This window comes from Xiphophorus maculatus, chromosome 24, assembly GCF_002775205.1.
Source record: "Xiphophorus maculatus strain JP 163 A chromosome 24, X_maculatus-5.0-male, whole genome shotgun sequence".
Lineage (NCBI taxonomy): Eukaryota > Metazoa > Chordata > Actinopteri > Cyprinodontiformes > Poeciliidae > Xiphophorus > Xiphophorus maculatus.
In genome coordinates this window covers 3,288,519-3,307,078 of record NC_036466.1, presented here as the reverse complement: position 1 = coordinate 3,307,078, position 18,560 = coordinate 3,288,519, and the positions used below count along the sequence as shown (strand labels likewise).

General features: G+C 38.6%; 2 protein-coding genes and 1 long non-coding RNA gene across 4 annotated transcripts; 1 reads left to right on the top strand and 2 right to left on the bottom strand.

Moving 5' to 3' along the window:
- Positions 1–3,210: 3,210 nt before the first annotated feature.
- On the top strand, positions 3,211–6,772 carry LOC111607551. The gene is made up of 9 exons (XM_023329238.1): positions 3,211–3,458; positions 3,588–3,641; positions 3,892–3,942; positions 4,131–4,175; positions 4,263–4,291; positions 5,133–5,147; positions 5,247–5,657; positions 5,786–5,992; positions 6,411–6,772. The coding sequence occupies exons 1-9, from the start codon at positions 3,371–3,373 to the stop codon at positions 6,675–6,677; spliced, it is 1,167 nt and encodes a 388-aa protein (XP_023185006.1). The 5' UTR covers positions 3,211–3,370; the 3' UTR covers positions 6,678–6,772.
- A 1,106-nt stretch (positions 6,773–7,878) lies between these two features.
- Positions 7,879–9,685, bottom strand: LOC111607670. Its single transcript, XR_002752408.1, has 4 exons — positions 9,228–9,685; positions 9,043–9,101; positions 8,841–8,954; positions 7,879–8,734 (listed from the first exon to the last, which is right to left on the bottom strand). It is a non-coding gene; the product is annotated as an uncharacterized LOC111607670 (long non-coding RNA).
- A 1,085-nt stretch (positions 9,686–10,770) lies between these two features.
- On the bottom strand, positions 10,771–14,336 carry LOC111607550. 2 transcript variants are annotated; one of them, XM_023329236.1, is made up of 9 exons: positions 14,085–14,336; positions 13,902–13,955; positions 13,601–13,651; positions 13,368–13,412; positions 13,252–13,280; positions 12,396–12,407; positions 11,886–12,296; positions 11,551–11,757; positions 10,771–11,132 (listed from the first exon to the last, which is right to left on the bottom strand). In XM_023329236.1, exons 1-9 carry the CDS (start codon positions 14,170–14,172, stop codon positions 10,866–10,868), a joined length of 1,164 nt encoding a protein of 387 aa, XP_023185004.1. In that variant the 5' UTR covers positions 14,173–14,336; the 3' UTR covers positions 10,771–10,865. The 2 variants fall into 2 exon arrangements, with proteins under 2 accessions (XP_023185004.1, XP_023185003.1); XM_023329235.1 differs by having other exon boundaries at positions 12,396–12,410; positions 14,085–14,335.
- Between the last annotated feature and the right edge of the window lie 4,224 nt (positions 14,337–18,560).

Here is an 18,560-nt window from a genome sequence, read left to right as displayed (position 1 = left end):
ATCCAAATATCGCTAAATATGTCACAGGAATTGAGCATTGGAGTCTAAAAATGCCTTTTTTTGTCTTTCTTTTGAGGGAATGCTGCAAGTCAACGAGTTTCCTCAGAAACTTTTGAAACCAATTTCAATAATAATCAATCAGTGCGTAATGCAACTAGGATCAATTAGAATGTATATGTATTGAATTGAGATAACTTTCTGCCTTTGCTGGTGAAATGGTGCTGTAGAAATAAACCGGATTGGATTGAATTCCTGGTATTCCACTGTACAAACGGGAAATGGATATTGGGGCAGTTTATTGATTGATATCAATAAGTGGCAGAAGTACTACAAGATTTATTTGAAAATATTATTCCACATAACACATGGTTTGGGCTTAAACTACATTTACATTACCACTTCAGTTTAAAGGAGGAAATATGCTGTCTTAATTAACGATTTCTTCCCAAGGTTGACTTGAATAATTAATAAAGTCGACTATATGAAGGTGTCTGAGTTGATTCCCATGTTTCTTGTTGAGTCATAGATCCTGTTTGGCATTGAGTGTATAAGGCGTTAGAGAGACTCTATAGGCACCCTTCTGTCAAAATTTAATCGGAGTTTGATGGATGAGTAATTAAAGACCCTAATTAATTGATTGCTATTAACCCCCCCCCCCCCCACCCTCCACCCCCTCACCCCCCCACCCATCCCCCACCCATCCCCCACTCCATCTGTTACGCCATCTGTTATTCCCGCTATGTGTTTTAAAAATAGTACAAGTATGAAAAAACATTGAGTTTTAAGAATAATACAATTAAAGTATGAAAAAACAATAAGTGTTAGATAATCTAGAATAATATAACATTATAGTATATTTAAATAGATTTGGGGTGTTGTAGTTACCTTTGGTTTTAAACAGAATATCTTCCTGATATGTGAAGCGGGAGATACGGTCCTACCATCTGTGTGAGGTGGGTTAAAAGCCCCTCAGGATGGTTCCCATGACCTCTGGTCACCACACGTGGCAAGCGTGATACTCTGTCTCCGGACAACTAATATCCAGTCAGGATATAGATCCGGTAGGTACAATTTAAAACATCACAGATTCGTTCTCTAGTTACCATGCTTATTGATTATCAGCTATCAGCGCCCAGATTCTACGCCCGAGAGGGGATCTTACCATCTGTGTGAGACGTTGTTGTAGTTACCTCTGGTTTTAAACAGAAGTGTGAGGTGGGTTAAAAGCCCCTCAGGATGATGACCTCTGATCACCATACTGGTTGACTATCAGCTATCAGCTCTCAGGATCTGCAGCACTCCATCTGTGTGCCAGTGGCACATGTGACCACTTGTGAGCAAATTAAAAAACACAGTACAATTAGAGCACAAAAAACAATAAGTGATCATCAGTATCAAGATTAATACATAGATTTTCACCTTTCCTAGATAAGTTTAGATTTATCCATGCCATCTGTGTATGTGTGTATGCGTGCGAGGTGTGTGTCGGCGTGTGGGGGTGTGTGCGTCCAGGCGCAATAATAAACACATACCTCTAAAGAAAACCTACAGTTTAACTGTTTTACTATATTATTTAGGGTAGCACGACTAGTCGGTGCTGACTATGAGTTTGTGATTTCCTTCATCGCTTAAATTTTAAACTCTTATAGATTGTCTTTTTCTGTAACACTTGCTTTTTTCTTTTGGGGTTTGTTGCACAAATTCAAATATATGCCGGCTATCAGCCAAAAATTCAATCAGTGAATTTGTGTTTTTTTCTTAAATACTCCCTCTCACCGAGACTTACTTACATCTTCTGACAACTAGCCCCACTTATAATAACATTGACTAAGTTTGCTATTGGTACACTTTACCTAAAATTAAAAATTAAACATACTCACTACACAACCACGCTCCAAGAGTTGCTCATAACATGGTGAATTGTTTTGTTACCTTAAAAATGATCTGCAGCTTTTGTTCCTTGATGCTGTCTGTTCACTAACAGACAGTAAACCTCTTGTGATCGATAAGCTTATAAATGATCAATGTGAAGCATCAGTATGCGCTAAAGAAGATCATATCAGTCAGATTAAGTAAAATATCATTATACTCAAAGCAATCAAAATTATATTTCTCTGAAAGGTCTTTTTTTTTTCTCAGGGAACTTAGACTGTATGAAAGGAATCAGTGAAATATACTATGAAATATTTAATCTGCTGCATTCCGATAATAAAACTTCAATTGTGAATTGAATGATTACATTGCATCTAGATACAAAAGAATCAACCGTTAATTAGTAATCATACTGACTAACAAGATCTGATCAAACAAGAAACTTGACTACCTCAAGGGATTCTCACATTGGAGAATAAACCGTCTGACTTTCTTTAGCCACTAAATTTAACCTTACCAAAGTTTTGCCTCGGAGCAAACAGGTACTGAGTTTGAAGCGGATCAGACGCCTTCAGCCATTTGCTAAAGCTAGACTCCGGCCTTCCTCACTGTAAAATAAAACATTAGACTTAAACAAAAAGTTCAAGCGAACATCACTTAATTATCGTCGACTTGTTGTTTGTACTCATCTTAAACAAGTGGCAGGAACATTCGGATATAAAAAAAAGCTTTATAAGTTAATCTATTTAAGTTGAGTCCATGCAACAAGTAAAATAAAATAAAAAGTGAATTATTTGAAAGTAATGAGGATTTTGGGTGGTAAAAGTTGAACATTTTAACATGTCCAGACACTACACCATTTCTGCTCAAGCAAACCAAAAGGTTTTGAACAGAACAACCCTGTCAAATAATGAGACCGTGAATCTTTAATCTATGTAGCAAATATATTGCTGCTGCTGCTGTAAGCAGAAAATAAAAGAAGTTTTACGGAGAATAATATTTTGGATGAGTTTAAGAATATTGTTTGCCAAAATCACACGGTGTAACTACACTTGTCTTTTATATGTAGCAGTAATTGAATCTTTTTCAGGCAATTGGTTTGTATAAATTAAAGTAAATACGGTCTATTTTCCTGCTCCACATACTTAGCTAACAATGTGCCAGTTAGCTTCCCAGTCTGAACCTCTGGGCAATGTCTTGATTCAGTCAAATTTTCTATCTTGTATCTCCTGAACTCTGATATTTTGCTCGCTGAATGGAGTATCGGGTTTCTCTTACTTTAACCCGCCCAACTTGCACCTGATTGGCATGTTAGCCTTTTGATTCCCTCCCAGCGAGGCGGTGCTTCACAAAGCAAACTGTTTGTCAAACTGTTGATCTGCCTCATGGCTGTTTTAGAAGATATGGTGACTGAGTTTTAGAGAGTACTACCCAGCTCATCTCCTTTCCACAGTTTTTTTCCCACTTAGTTCCACTACTGCAGTGGATTTTATAGTCAATGTTTAAAGCCAGCACAGAGTCTGAAGCGATGGAGGAAATTTACGTCAATATGGAACCTGATGGACAAACCGCATCTAGTCACACAGGTAAGAACAAAGTTACAGAGAAATCTAGCATGTAATGAATTCAATTTTGCTAAGGTTGAGGTTTTTGTTAAGGTTTGAGCAGCTTCTTTTTTTTCCTGCAGAGCTTTGACTGTCTAAACTGTTTTACAGGAAAGAGGAGGAAACCTGGACCTGAGTCAGAGGAGCAGCAGGAGTCTCCATCCGGTTGGTGAAAAACCTGAACTGTCCCTTTAAATGGGTTTAAAATTGCTCCTTTAAGAACAATGAACATTTCCTGTTGATCTTAGACCCCCCGCTGCTGGGTAGAAAGTGAAGTTTAATCACTGTGATTCATTTCTCAAAATGTGCTTTGCTGCTGGTGAAAAACCTGCAGCTAGATTCATCTCAGTTCTGGGTCGGCTTACGGATCAGAACCGGATTAACTCATGTTGATCCGCCTCTCTGTGTTTAACAGAGTTAAAGAAGAAGACTGAGAGTGATGATGATGATGATGATGTTAAAACTGGTGAGTTTTTACTCCCGTGTCTTCAAACTGGGTTTTTCTGACATGTTATGTAAATAGACTTGTGATAATGAGTAAATAACTTCTACACACTATCAGAATCACTCAACACGGTTGTATTGTTTTATGAGGTCTCTCCTGATATCATTAATCTGACCTGTTGATGATCCGCTGCTCTTCATGTTTAACAGGGTTTGAATCTGATTCAGATTCTTCAGGTGATGAAACTCGAGCTGGTGAGTTTAATGAATCAACTTCACAGACAGAATCAAGTCAAAGTCTGATTATTCAGAAACTCCCTGACTCTTCTTCTTCTTCTACAGACGATCCAGGAAGTTCTCAGTCTGAGAAGGTAACTATCACAGTAACCAACAGTAGAGGTTGCGCCAACTAGTCTTTGCTCTGCAATGACTTTTTATAGAGCTTGTTGACTAGTTACAATCATATGACTAAACTGATTTTCCCAAGAAAATGTAAGATGAACTTGGTGAGTTTGTCAGCTTGAGTTGTATAAAAATGTATATAATTTACCAAAGGGGTTCTGTAATAGGAGGTTTGCATGGCATGTAAAAAATAAAATAAAAAAATTCAGACAATATCCGAGTGTCAGACATGTTTTCACAACTTGTAGACTTCTCAATGCAGACTGTCACTTCCAGCTCTGACAGTAAACGTGTAGATATTGTAACGTAACCTGAGTTACAGGACTACCATAGGCTAGCATTCAGCGTTAGCTTTTGCTAATTGACAAATCATGTTCGTGCCAAACACCTAAACAAAACACTCGACATCATTATGTTCTTACATGGCCATCATCTGCGGATTAGAGATGAACAGTGGAAGCAGAACCTCCTTTTAGTCCCAGTCTTTACATAAATCCTGACATGTTCTGCTGGTAGGTTTCAGAGGAATCCTTCCTAAACTGACCTATGCAAACTGCAATTTTCTTAGGCAACGTCGCAGGGACATTGCCAAAGCAAAAATAAAAAGCATCCATGCAGCTCTGTTCTCCATCACCTGGCGAAAATGTATGTTTTTTTGAGCTACGGAGGGCATTTGATATACTGTGTTCCAGAGCACTGTATGACTTTGTAAAGTGACATTGCATCTATATTTTAGATATAAATTTACTGCAGAAAATGAAAGCCAAGTAGAAAATATGTCTAACCAATAATTGTCTGTTCTTTTTTCAGAAGGTTCCTGATTGGGTGAGTTGGACACTTAGGTTTTATTAGAAATATTCCATTTTGTTCCCGTGTTGGAATTTGCTTTGTGACTTTCTATCATTTCTCTGAACCTGTTTCCAGAGACAGAGCATCAAGCTGCTGAAGGAAAGTGGAGACACCAATGGAAAACCTGTAGCTGGAAAGGTTATGCAGAAATGTGCTCTGTGTACGTATGAAACCAAAAAGAAGCAGGAGAAGAAGTTCTTCCATCTGGCAGTCGCTGACGAGACCGATTGCATTAAAGTCATGGTATATGGAGAAGAACTATTTAATGAAGTTGAAAAGGGACGACTTTACCTTTTCATTAATGTGGAAGTGGATGTAGTGTATGGTGAGATGGTGATGAAGGTGACCAACCAGAGCAGAATCTCAAAGACCAACGGCATTAAAGTTCCCAAGACTCTGGAGCTGCAGAGTCCATTGTTTCCCATCGAGAAGATCCAATCCTTTAAGGAGAAAACAGCAGCGAGTGTTGAAGGAACTGTGATTGAGGTAAGTGATTACTGCTGATAGCAGGTTCACAGCAAGAGATTTGTGGCTCTCTGTGTTTTATTATGCCGCACTGAAAACATTCGATCGTTTCAAGGATTGGTTTATAATCACTTTTTTTTGGTCCTCAGATTAAATGCCAGAAACTTGGTACCAAAGCAAATGCACACGAGTTCCAACTTGAAGATGAAACCGGTTCCATATGGATCAAGCTGTGGTGCAAAGAACAGCTGAGAGGAATGTCAGTGGGAGATGTGGTCAGAGTGACCAACCTGCGGACAAACCTTTACAATAAAATGGTGTCTCTGAGCTCCACCGACTTCACCAGAATTCATAAGGTACCGGTTATTATTCAGACTGCAGGAAATCCAGAGTGCAGAACGTTGCGTCTCTGTGTGACAGAGAACGTATAAATGTGAAGCGGAATTAAAATTATGCATCTTTATTTACTTTTTCCACATTCAAGATGAACGACTAATGAATGAATGAATATACTTTAAACAACATAAGACCTGGGTAGATGGGTGCCTGAAGCGACTGCCCTTTTGTTACATGAGAATAACAACATTATGAGGGGGGGGGAAAATCTCACACGGATTCATTGGAACTGAATAAAAACGATGCTTTGTAGGTTACAGAATATTATAAAGATCATTCGGGAATCTAAACATGTCAACTAATTTTATTCAGATAATTCAAGTGTTTGGTTACATGTGTATTAATTCATTATGATCCTGTTTCCCTGTTTGTGTCCAGATGAAAGCTGCTGCTGTCCAGAGTGTCACCATGCAGATTGTAGGGATCATAGAAGCGGGAAAGGAGCAGTCTGAGCTGGACGTGCTGATCAACGACAAGTCCAGATCCTTCTTCATCCATTCTTCTCTCCTGGCTAAGGTTTTTGGTGTCAGTCTGGATGACGACTTCAAGGACAGACTTGTGAAGAAAATCCCGTTTTCAGCCAAAGGAGAAATAAAACAAAACAAAATCCAGACTCTTAAAGCTGCAAGAGCCACCAAAACTTAACAGAACCAGAGCTTTTAAAGCTGAACGTGCTGTGGCCATTTATGATAACACAATTGAGTCAGAAGTGCAAGCAAATAAACCACCTGTTACCACCCACAACCTGGAAATTTTGGTTTTTGGAACAAAGAAGGCCGCGACAGAATGAGTCTTTTAAGTTAAAATCCTAAATGAGCTATTGGTGGAGAAACAACTTACCGTTAGGGATGCTCCGATCAAGTTTTCTGCTGCCGATTCCGATACCGATCACCAATGAGACCAATCTTTACCGATCACCTGGATTGACTGTTAATTTTTTGTTTTAGATGTAAATGCTACCATCTGACAAAATTAAGAAATTATCCGGCAATAAATTTACCTAACTTAGGCATAAAAAAATGCTAAATTCATGCAGGCACAATACAGCAGCTATTCAATCAAAAGGGCAACTGAAAAAACCTCCAGTCAGTAAAATAATATTTAACAGTAAGGCTCTCAGTTCCATAAATTATTAGTCAAATAAATCTGCCTATATCAAATAATGACAAGTAATAAAGGATGCATTCATTCAAAGTCAAACGCAGGCTGCATCAAAATAAACAATCTTTCGTGAGTGCTGATTAATGCTGGCTCTGATTGGTTATTTGTTCTGCAGAACACAGGAGGAGATTTATTATTTTTTTCAGAGATTATCTGTCTTTTGTTAGGACAGTGAAAGTTTTAATACATATCTAAAATATTTTCTTTTTTTTTTTTAAGTTACGTGCCGCAGCTTTAAGCAGATTTCATTCATTCCAGAGTTCAATCAGCGAGATTATTCATTTTGTGGTGATCCTAGTCTAAGAAAGAAAGAAACAAAGAAAGAAAGCAGCAAATGTACATGTTGGTTCCCCTGAAAATACGGATAAATTCAGTCATTGTAGGGTTAAAGTAATTTGAAGAGGGAGAAGCGTATAAACAAGTCAATGACGAGTCAATGACATGATGCATTCTGCATTTTTTAACTCGGTTAACTTAACGTTTTGTTTTTTTACTGACTTTAATACATTTAAATCGCTACGTTGTTTGATAAGTAGAATGGAAATGACTTTTTTTGGAAACGGTCTTGTAAATTAGCGTTTTATAAATCAACTGAATTGAATTAAGAAATTTGACCATCGGATTGGACTGAAGAGAAATGATGAGCAATGTTTTATGGGTTTTATAAAGCAAAGATTGGTATTTTTGTAACATCAAAAGTTCATTTTGAGGCAAAACTAAGAAATTTATAAAAATTTCAAATGGCATTTTCCTACATACCGTTGCCTGGTGTTTTAACAGGTAAAGGTTGTCAAAAACTATGATCTTAAATTTTATTTACAAAGCAATTTTCAAAGATATAAGTCTTAATATTCTGTACAACATCATTCACAGGTTACAAATACTAAAAAAGTCAAGCATCAGAATCACTAAAAACTCATGACAAAAAAAACTTGTGACAACAATCTTGCTCCTGAATTTGGGTCAGAAAAATAAAGCTAGAGAAGCAAACTCTTTCACAATTTAGATTTACAGATTCACAGGAAAAGCTACGTTTTCAACAACTATATAGATTTAGAAAAACAAAAAAACAAATTTTAGGCATAACTATTGTATTTTACCTGCCTCAGGGGCTTTGTTGGATCACTTTATGTAGCATGATTTAGTAGTAGCATCATGTAATATGATATTCACAGAGTGCAACATCAGTGTTTGGAATAAGTTTCGTATCTTTAATGGCAGGAAACATCATTTTTTACATCAGTGGGATGTTAAAAGTCTTGTATCTAAACATCTTATGGGTTGGTTTTTATTGTTTCCTTATTTATTGTTTCCTTAAAACTGTTTAAGGAGTGTTGATTTCATCCAAAATTTTAAGAGATTATAAAGGATTTAAAGCTAAAAAACCCACAATGAAAATGTGCTACACGGCATGCATTTGAAGCTTTGACCCAACACAGGGCAGGCTGTATACTGCGATGGAGATATTTGTCTCTTTAAAGATCTGTTCCAGGATCTTTGACACCTTTGACCACAGCAGCTGGTCCAGGCCACAGCCAATTCTGAGGGAGGAGATACGAGATAAACAAATTGATTAATTATTCCCAATAAAGAAGAAGATTTAAGGGTATTTATTATAGTCATTTATTCACAGTAGTTCCTACAAACCGAGGTATTGATATTCTATTGACACCATTTTCTAAGCAGTGAGATTTCATGTCTTCCAGACTCTGTCTTAGGCTGACATACGTGGGTTTCTGGCTGGGTTTTTTTCTTTGTGATCTGAGACACATAATAGGAAAGATACAGTTACCAGATTAAATAATGAAACAGGTTTTGGTCCTATGCAGTATAATTGTGGTATGTTTACCAGCTAGTAGATGAAACGTTGATCATGTGTCAGGACAGCACACTGCCCCGGCAGCTTCTCTATTAGGACATAAAAAAAAAATACAAAACAGGATATGATTTAGCACTTGCTGTTGAAATCAGACATTTGAATGAACATAAAACATTTTTTCCAAAACAAAGATTTTAGTAACTAGTCTGACTCACTCTGCTTCTTTAACTCTGAGACTCGACCAAACTTCTTCTTGAACATCACCGCTATGCCTGCTCCCATGCGACAGTCTTCACTGATGCAGTGGGCCAAGGATTCATCGCGTGGACAGGAGAACAAATCTCCGGTGACATACTTTAATATCCAGTTGGTTGATTGATAGAGTTCCTCAGTTTTGCCCATGTTCATACTTTCTTCAAGCGCAATTTGGAGAAAACTATAACCACAAAGTACCAAGTCGGTAACGGCGCTTACTACAGCCTTGCTTATCCCCTCTACATATGGCCCCACACTAGGCTGTGTCTGTTTATGCCTTAAAGCACCACCCACTTTAGCTGAATTTTTTTCCAAATTTGTCCGGGGGTTGTTAGTCCCAGTAAACTACAAAAAGCTGGATTTTCTGTTTACCATAAAATGAACTTTTGATGTTACAAAAATACCAATCTTTGCTTTATAAAACCCATAAAACATTGCTCATCATTTCTCTTCAGTCCAATCCGATGGTCAAATTTCTTAATTCAATTCAGTTGATTTATAAAACGCTAATTTACAAGACCGTTTCCAAAAAAAGTCATTTCCATTCTACTTATCAAACAACGTAGCGATTTAAATGTATTAAAGTCAGTAAAAAAACAAAACGTTAAGTTAACCGAGTTAAAAAATGCAGAATGCATCATGTCATTGACTCGTCATTGACTTGTTTATACGCTTCTCCCTCTTCAAATTACTTTAACCCTACAATGACTGAATTTATCCGTATTTTCAGGGGAACCAACATGTACATTTGCTGCTTTCTTTCTTTGTTTCTTTCTTTCTTAGACTAGGATCACCACAAAATGAATAATCTCGCTGATTGAACTCTGGAATGAATGAAATCTGCTTAAAGCTGCGGCACGTAACTTAAAAAAAAAAAAGAAAATATTTTAGATATGTATTAAAACTTTCACTGTCCTAACAAAAGACAGATAATCTCTGAAAAAAATAATAAATCTCCTCCTGTGTTCTGCAGAACAAATAACCAATCAGAGCCAGCATTAATCAGCACTCACGAAAGATTGTTTATTTTGATGCAGCCTGCGTTTGACTTTGAATGAATGCATCCTTTATTACTTGTCATTATTTGATATAGGCAGATTTATTTGACTAATAATTTATGGAACTGAGAGCCTTACTGTTAAATATTATTTTACTGACTGGAGGTTTTTTCAGTTGCCCTTTTGATTGAATAGCTGCTGTATTGTGCCTGCATGAATTTAGCATTTTTTTATGCCTAAGTTAGGTAAATTTATTGCCGGATAATTTCTTAATTTTGTCAGATGGTAGCATTTACATCTAAAACAAAAAATTAACAGTCAATCCAGGTGATCGGTAAAGATTGGTCTCATTGGTGATCGGTATCGGAATCGGCAGCAGAAAACTTGATCGGAGCATCCCTAACGGTAAGTTGTTTCTCCACCAATAGCTCATTTAGGATTTTAACTTAAAAGACTCATTCTGTCGCGGCCTTCTTTGTTCCAAAAACCAAAATTTCCAGGTTGTGGGTGGTAACAGGTGGTTTATTTGCTTGCACTTCTGACTCAATTGTGTTATCATAAATGGCCACAGCACGTTCAGCTTTAAAAGCTCTGGTTCTGTTAAGTTTTGGTGGCTCTTGCAGCTTTAAGAGTCTGGATTTTGTTTTGTTTTATTTCTCCTTTGGCTGAAAACGGGATTTTCTTCACAAGTCTGTCCTTGAAGTCGTCATCCAGACTGACACCAAAAACCTTAGCCAGGAGAGAAGAATGGATGAAGAAGGATCTGGACTTGTCGTTGATCAGCACGTCCAGCTCAGACTGCTCCTTTCCCGCTTCTATGATCCCTACAATCTGCATGGTGACACTCTGGACAGCAGCAGCTTTCATCTGGACACAAACAGGGAAACAGGATCATAATGAATTAATACACATGTAACCAAACACTTGAATTATCTGAATAAAATTAGTTGACATGTTTAGATTCCCGAATGATCTTTATAATATTCTGTAACCTACAAAGCATCGTTTTTATTCAGTTCCAATGAATCCGTGTGAGATTTTCCCCCCCCCTCATAATGTTGTTATTCTCATGTAACAAAAGGGCAGTCGCTTCAGGCACCCATCTACCCAGGTCTTATGTTGTTTAAAGTATATTCATTCATTCATTAGTCGTTCATCTTGAATGTGGAAAAAGTAAATAAAGATGCATAATTTTAATTCCGCTTCACATTTATACGTTCTCTGTCACACAGAGACGCAACGTTCTGCACTCTGGATTTCCTGCAGTCTGAATAATAACCGGTACCTTATGAATTCTGGTGAAGTCGGTGGAGCTCAGAGACACCATTTTATTGTAAAGGTTTGTCCGCAGGTTGGTCACTCTGACCACATCTCCCACTGACATTCCTCTCAGCTGTTCTTTGCACCACAGCTTGATCCATATGGAACCGGTTTCATCTTCAAGTTGGAACTCGTGTGCATTTGCTTTGGTACCAAGTTTCTGGCATTTAATCTGAGGACCAAAAAAAAGTGATTATAAACCAATCCTTGAAACGATCGAATGTTTTCAGTGCGGCATAATAAAACACAGAGAGCCACAAATCTCTTGCTGTGAACCTGCTATCAGCAGTAATCACTTACCTCAATCACAGTTCCTTCAACACTCGCTGCTGTTTTCTCCTTAAAGGATTGGATCTTCTCGATGGGAAACAATGGACTCTGCAGCTCCAGAGTCTTGGGAACTTTAATGCCGTTGGTCTTTGAGATTCTGCTCTGGTTGGTCACCTTCATCACCATCTCACCATACACTACATCCACTTCCACATTAATGAAAAGGTAAAGTCGTCCCTTTTCAACTTCATTAAATAGTTCTTCTCCATATACCATGACTTTAATGCAATCGGTCTCGTCAGCGACTGCCAGATGGAAGAACTTCTTCTCCTGCTTCTTTTTGGTTTCATACGTACACAGAGCACATTTCTGCATAACCTTTCCAGCTACAGGTTTTCCATTGGTGTCTCCACTTTCCTTCAGCAGCTTGATGCTCTGTCTCTGGAAACAGGTTCAGAGAAATGATAGAAAGTCACAAAGCAAATTCCAACACGGGAACAAAATGGAATATTTCTAATAAAACCTAAGTGTCCAACTCACCCAATCAGGAACCTTCTGAAAAAAGAACAGACAATTATTGGTTAGACATATTTTCTACTTGGCTTTCATTTTCTGCAGTAAATTTATATCTAAAATATAGATGCAATGTCACTTTACAAAGTCATACAGTGCTCTGGAACACAGTATATCAAATGCCCTCCGTAGCTCAAAAAAACATACATTTTCGCCAGGTGATGGAGAACAGAGCTGCATGGATGCTTTTTATTTTTGCTTTGGCAATGTCCCTGCGACGTTGCCTAAGAAAATTGCAGTTTGCATAGGTCAGTTTAGGAAGGATTCCTCTGAAACCTACCAGCAGAACATGTCAGGATTTATGTAAAGACTGGGACTAAAAGGAGGTTCTGCTTCCACTGTTCATCTCTAATCCGCAGATGATGGCCATGTAAGAACATAATGATGTCGAGTGTTTTGTTTAGGTGTTTGGCACGAACATGATTTGTCAATTAGCAAAAGCTAACGCTGAATGCTAGCCTATGGTAGTCCTGTAACTCAGGTTACGTTACAATATCTACACGTTTACTGTCAGAGCTGGAAGTGACAGTCTGCATTGAGAAGTCTACAAGTTGTGAAAACATGTCTGACACTCGGATATTGTCTGAATTTTTTTATTTTATTTTTTACATGCCATGCAAACCTCCTATTACAGAACCCCTTTGGTAAATTATATACATTTTTATACAACTCAAGCTGACAAACTCACCAAGTTCATCTTACATTTTCTTGGGAAAATCAGTTTAGTCATATGATTGTAACTAGTCAACAAGCTCTATAAAAAGTCATTGCAGAGCAAAGACTAGTTGGCGCAACCTCTACTGTTGGTTACTGTGATAGTTACCTTCTCAGACTGAGAACTTCCTGGATCGTCTGTAGAAGAAGAAGAAGAGTCAGGGAGTTTCTGAATAATCAGACTTTGACTTGATTCTGTCTGTGAAGTTGATTCATTAAACTCACCAGCTCGAGTTTCATCACCTGAAGAATCTGAATCAGATTCAAACCCTGTTAAACATGAAGAGCAGCGGATCATCAACAGGTCAGATTAATGATATCAGGAGAGACCTCATAAAACAATACAACCGTGTTGAGTGATTCTGATAGTGTGTAGAAGTTATTTACTCATTATCACAAGTCTATTTACATAACATGTCAGAAAAACCCAGTTTGAAGACACGGGAGTAAAAACTCACCAGTTTTAACATCATCATCATCATCATCACTCTCAGTCTTCTTCTTTAACTCTGTTAAACACAGAGAGGCGGATCAACATGAGTTAATCCGGTTCTGATCCGTAAGCCGACCCAGAACTGAGATGAATCTAGCTGCAGGTTTTTCACCAGCAGCAAAGCACATTTTGAGAAATGAATCACAGTGATTAAACTTCACTTTCTACCCAGCAGCGGGGGGTCTAAGATCAACAGGAAATGTTCATTGTTCTTAAAGGAGCAATTTTAAACCCATTTAAAGGGACAGTTCAGGTTTTTCACCAACCGGATGGAGACTCCTGCTGCTCCTCTGACTCAGGTCCAGGTTTCCTCCTCTTTCCTGTAAAACAGTTTAGACAGTCAAAGCTCTGCAGGAAAAAAAAGAAGCTGCTCAAACCTTAACAAAAACCTCAACCTTAGCAAAATTGAATTCATTACATGCTAGATTTCTCTGTAACTTTGTTCTTACCTGTGTGACTAGATGCGGTTTGTCCATCAGGTTCCATATTGACGTAAATTTCCTCCATCGCTTCAGACTCTGTGCTGGCTTTAAACATTGACTATAAAATCCACTGCAGTAGTGGAACTAAGTGGGAAAAAAACTGTGGAAAGGAGATGAGCTGGGTAGTACTCTCTAAAACTCAGTCACCATATCTTCTAAAACAGCCATGAGGCAGATCAACAGTTTGACAAACAGTTTGCTTTGTGAAGCACCGCCTCGCTGGGAGGGAATCAAAAGGCTAACATGCCAATCAGGTGCAAGTTGGGCGGGTTAAAGTAAGAGAAACCCGATACTCCATTCAGCGAGCAAAATATCAGAGTTCAGGAGATACAAGATAGAAAATTTGACTGAATCAAGACATTGCCCAGAGGTTCAGACTGGGAAGCTAACTGGCACATTGTTAGCTAAGTATGTGGAGCAGGAAAATAGACCGTATTTACTTTAATTTATACAAACCAATTGCCTGAAAAAGATTCAATTACTGCTACATATAAAAGACAAGTGTAGTTACACCGTGTGATTTTGGCAAACAATATTCTTAAACTCATCCAAAATATTATTCTCCGTAAAACTTCTTTTATTTTCTGCTTACAGCAGCAGCAGCAATATATTTGCTACATAGATTAAAGATTCACGGTCTCATTATTTGACAGGGTTGTTCTGTTCAAAACCTTTTGGTTTGCTTGAGCAGAAATGGTGTAGTGTCTGGACATGTTAAAATGTTCAACTTTTACCACCCAAAATCCTCATTACTTTCAAATAATTCACTTTTTATTTTATTTTACTTGTTGCATGGACTCAACTTAAATAGATTAACTTATAAAGCTTTTTTTTATATCCGAATGTTCCTGCCACTTGTTTAAGATGAGTACAAACAACAAGTCGACGATAATTAAGTGATGTTCGCTTGAACTTTTTGTTTAAGTCTAATGTTTTATTTTACAGTGAGGAAGGCCGGAGTCTAGCTTTAGCAAATGGCTGAAGGCGTCTGATCCGCTTCAAACTCAGTACCTGTTTGCTCCGAGGCAAAACTTTGGTAAGGTTAAATTTAGTGGCTAAAGAAAGTCAGACGGTTTATTCTCCAATGTGAGAATCCCTTGAGGTAGTCAAGTTTCTTGTTTGATCAGATCTTGTTAGTCAGTATGATTACTAATTAACGGTTGATTCTTTTGTATCTAGATGCAATGTAATCATTCAATTCACAATTGAAGTTTTATTATCGGAATGCAGCAGATTAAATATTTCATAGTATATTTCACTGATTCCTTTCATACAGTCTAAGTTCCCTGAGAAAAAAAAAAGACCTTTCAGAGAAATATAATTTTGATTGCTTTGAGTATAATGATATTTTACTTAATCTGACTGATATGATCTTCTTTAGCGCATACTGATGCTTCACATTGATCATTTATAAGCTTATCGATCACAAGAGGTTTACTGTCTGTTAGTGAACAGACAGCATCAAGGAACAAAAGCTGCAGATCATTTTTAAGGTAACAAAACAATTCACCATGTTATGAGCAACTCTTGGAGCGTGGTTGTGTAGTGAGTATGTTTAATTTTTAATTTTAGGTAAAGTGTACCAATAGCAAACTTAGTCAATGTTATTATAAGTGGGGCTAGTTGTCAGAAGATGTAAGTAAGTCTCGGTGAGAGGGAGTATTTAAGAAAAAAACACAAATTCACTGATTGAATTTTTGGCTGATAGCCGGCATATATTTGAATTTGTGCAACAAACCCCAAAAGAAAAAAGCAAGTGTTACAGAAAAAGACAATCTATAAGAGTTTAAAATTTAAGCGATGAAGGAAATCACAAACTCATAGTCAGCACCGACTAGTCGTGCTACCCTAAATAATATAGTAAAACAGTTAAACTGTAGGTTTTCTTTAGAGGTATGTGTTTATTATTGCGCCTGGACGCACACACCCCCACACGCCGACACACACCTCGCACGCATACACACATACACAGATGGCATGGATAAATCTAAACTTATCTAGGAAAGGTGAAAATCTATGTATTAATCTTGATACTGATGATCACTTATTGTTTTTTGTGCTCTAATTGTACTGTGTTTTTTAATTTGCTCACAAGTGGTCACATGTGCCACTGGCACACAGATGGAGTGCTGCAGATCCTGAGAGCTGATAGCTGATAGTCAACCAGTATGGTGATCAGAGGTCATCATCCTGAGGGGCTTTTAACCCACCTCACACTTCTGTTTAAAACCAGAGGTAACTACAACAACGTCTCACACAGATGGTAAGATCCCCTCTCGGGCGTAGAATCTGGGCGCTGATAGCTGATAATCAATAAGCATGGTAACTAGAGAACGAATCTGTGATGTTTTAAATTGTACCTACCGGATCTATATCCTGACTGGATATTAGTTGTCCGGAGACAGAGTATCACGCTTGCCACGTGTGGTGACCAGAGGTCATGGGAACCATCCTGAGGGGCTTTTAACCCACCTCACACAGATGGTAGGACCGTATCTCCCGCTTCACATATCAGGAAGATATTCTGTTTAAAACCAAAGGTAACTACAACACCCCAAATCTATTTAAATATACTATAATGTTATATTATTCTAGATTATCTAACACTTATTGTTTTTTCATACTTTAATTGTATTATTCTTAAAACTCAATGTTTTTTCATACTTGTACTATTTTTAAAACACATAGCGGGAATAACAGATGGCGTAACAGATGGAGTGGGGGATGGGTGGGGGATGGGTGGGGGGGTGAGGGGGTGGAGGGTGGGGGGGGGGGGGGTTAATAGCAATCAATTAATTAGGGTCTTTAATTACTCATCCATCAAACTCCGATTAAATTTTGACAGAAGGGTGCCTATAGAGTCTCTCTGGCGTTGTTTACAGATCACATTATTAGTGGGTTTTAGGCGATGTGTGACCAGTTAGAGCTCAGTTTTCTCAGTTTGCTCCGTGTTGCTTCGCTCAGAAAACTCAGGAGACGGGATGAAACCGAGACATAGCAAAGGCTGAAAAAGGAAAAACAGAGAGAGAGAGAGAGAGACGGTTGTCGTGTTTGTTTGTTTGTTGGTCGTCCTTCCTTCGCCGCCTCCGTTCTGTCTTGGGAGTCTTCTGCTTCAGGAACCATCAGGACCCTTGGGTTTGTCCATCATGTGTCAGGAAGGTGAGTTCAGATACAGCTTCAGGGAGAACGATAGCGGCTAAATGCTAACCACTCTGTCCACTCTGCGGGACGCTTCCTCCAGGCTGATTCCAGAACTTCTAGTTTCCTCGACCTTACAGCCAGGCTCGCTGTGAGCCTCCTCGGAGCTGCCGTGTTCTTTCCGTCCCTTTCCCCTCGTCTCGCCTCCCCGTCCTTGAGACATCTCGGTCTCCACGCTCGGCGGCGGCGCCCCTCGGCCTCCTCGTCGGGACAGAATGCTGGTGTCAGCACTCCACCTCTCCCTTCCCCGCCCTCTGCCACCTTTGCCTTTATCTGTCGCTTCTTCCAAAGATGCTCTTTCCGTCTCCTGTACCCCAGGGGTCAGGCTGGTGGAGGGGGAGGAGAGCGAGCGAGCGAGCAGGTACCTGACTCGGAGGCAGAAAGATAATTTCGGCCAGGCGGCTCTGTTTAAGGTTAAAGCCTTATTTGCATTTCAAAAGCGGCGGCCGGCCGTGTTGCCACCTCAGGGACGCCATCGACCAACCGGCGTGTCATTTAATGTCAGCAGACACCGGGGCCTTGATGAAATTAATAGAGCAGCCTATGATTGATAACTGCAGTGCTTGTCAGTGCCTCGTCTCCCCTTCCAGACCAGGCGTCCACAACGTCTCAAGTTGAAGCCCCTCCACTCAAACGCCTACCTGCTCTGAGGATCCCTGGTGCTGGGAGGAAATCTGCTGCTTGGAGTAAAGATTTTAGAAATAATCCAGGTGATTTTCAGCAGCTGTGGTTGATTAATCTCCGGGGATGAAGCATTAAGATGATAAACAACCTTTAATGTTCTTGTTTTGAGTGGAAAATATCACCACAGAAGAGTCTAGAAAAGTTACACCTCCACCTTGAACTACATCGGCAATGTATTATTAATAATAATAATCATTACAGTTTAAACAGTAAAATCAGATGGCCGTACACCCTTCTACCCATAACTGGAAATAGAAATACATTTTTATTAAAGTTCCAGATTTGGGGATCCAGGAGTCTGTGCAGTTCTACTTTATATAGACCATAAGAGAATGATTTACATGTGAAAAAGAAGGATTTAAAAGCATGATTTGGCCACTTTAATTTAGACGATTTACAGCATTTTCATTGGTTGGGGTTCAGCAGAAATGTCAGGAAACTCATGAATATATATATATATATTTTTAAATTAAGGCACTAATACTCATGGTTGTAACTCATTTTAACCAGTTGGAAAAGACACCAGAAATTTTAAATTTTAGCAGAAAACCAAATTTTCTC

Excerpts from the sequence above, each read along its gene's own strand:
- LOC111607551 (XM_023329238.1), top strand. The coding sequence starts at position 3,371 with ATGTTTAAAGCCAGCACAGAGTCTGAAGCGATGGAGGAAATTTACGTC. Across the intron at positions 4,176-4,262 it reads AGGTGATGAAACTCGAGCTG|ACGATCCAGGAAGTTCTCAG; the intron begins GTGAGTTTAATG and ends CTTCTTCTACAG. Across the intron at positions 5,993-6,410 it reads ACTTCACCAGAATTCATAAG|ATGAAAGCTGCTGCTGTCCA; the intron begins GTACCGGTTATT and ends GTTTGTGTCCAG.
- LOC111607550 (XM_023329235.1), bottom strand. The coding sequence starts at position 14,172 with ATGTTTAAAGCCAGCACAGAGTCTGAAGCGATGGAGGAAATTTACGTC. Across the intron at positions 13,281-13,367 it reads AGGTGATGAAACTCGAGCTG|ACGATCCAGGAAGTTCTCAG; the intron begins GTGAGTTTAATG and ends CTTCTTCTACAG. Across the intron at positions 11,133-11,550 it reads ACTTCACCAGAATTCATAAG|ATGAAAGCTGCTGCTGTCCA; the intron begins GTACCGGTTATT and ends GTTTGTGTCCAG.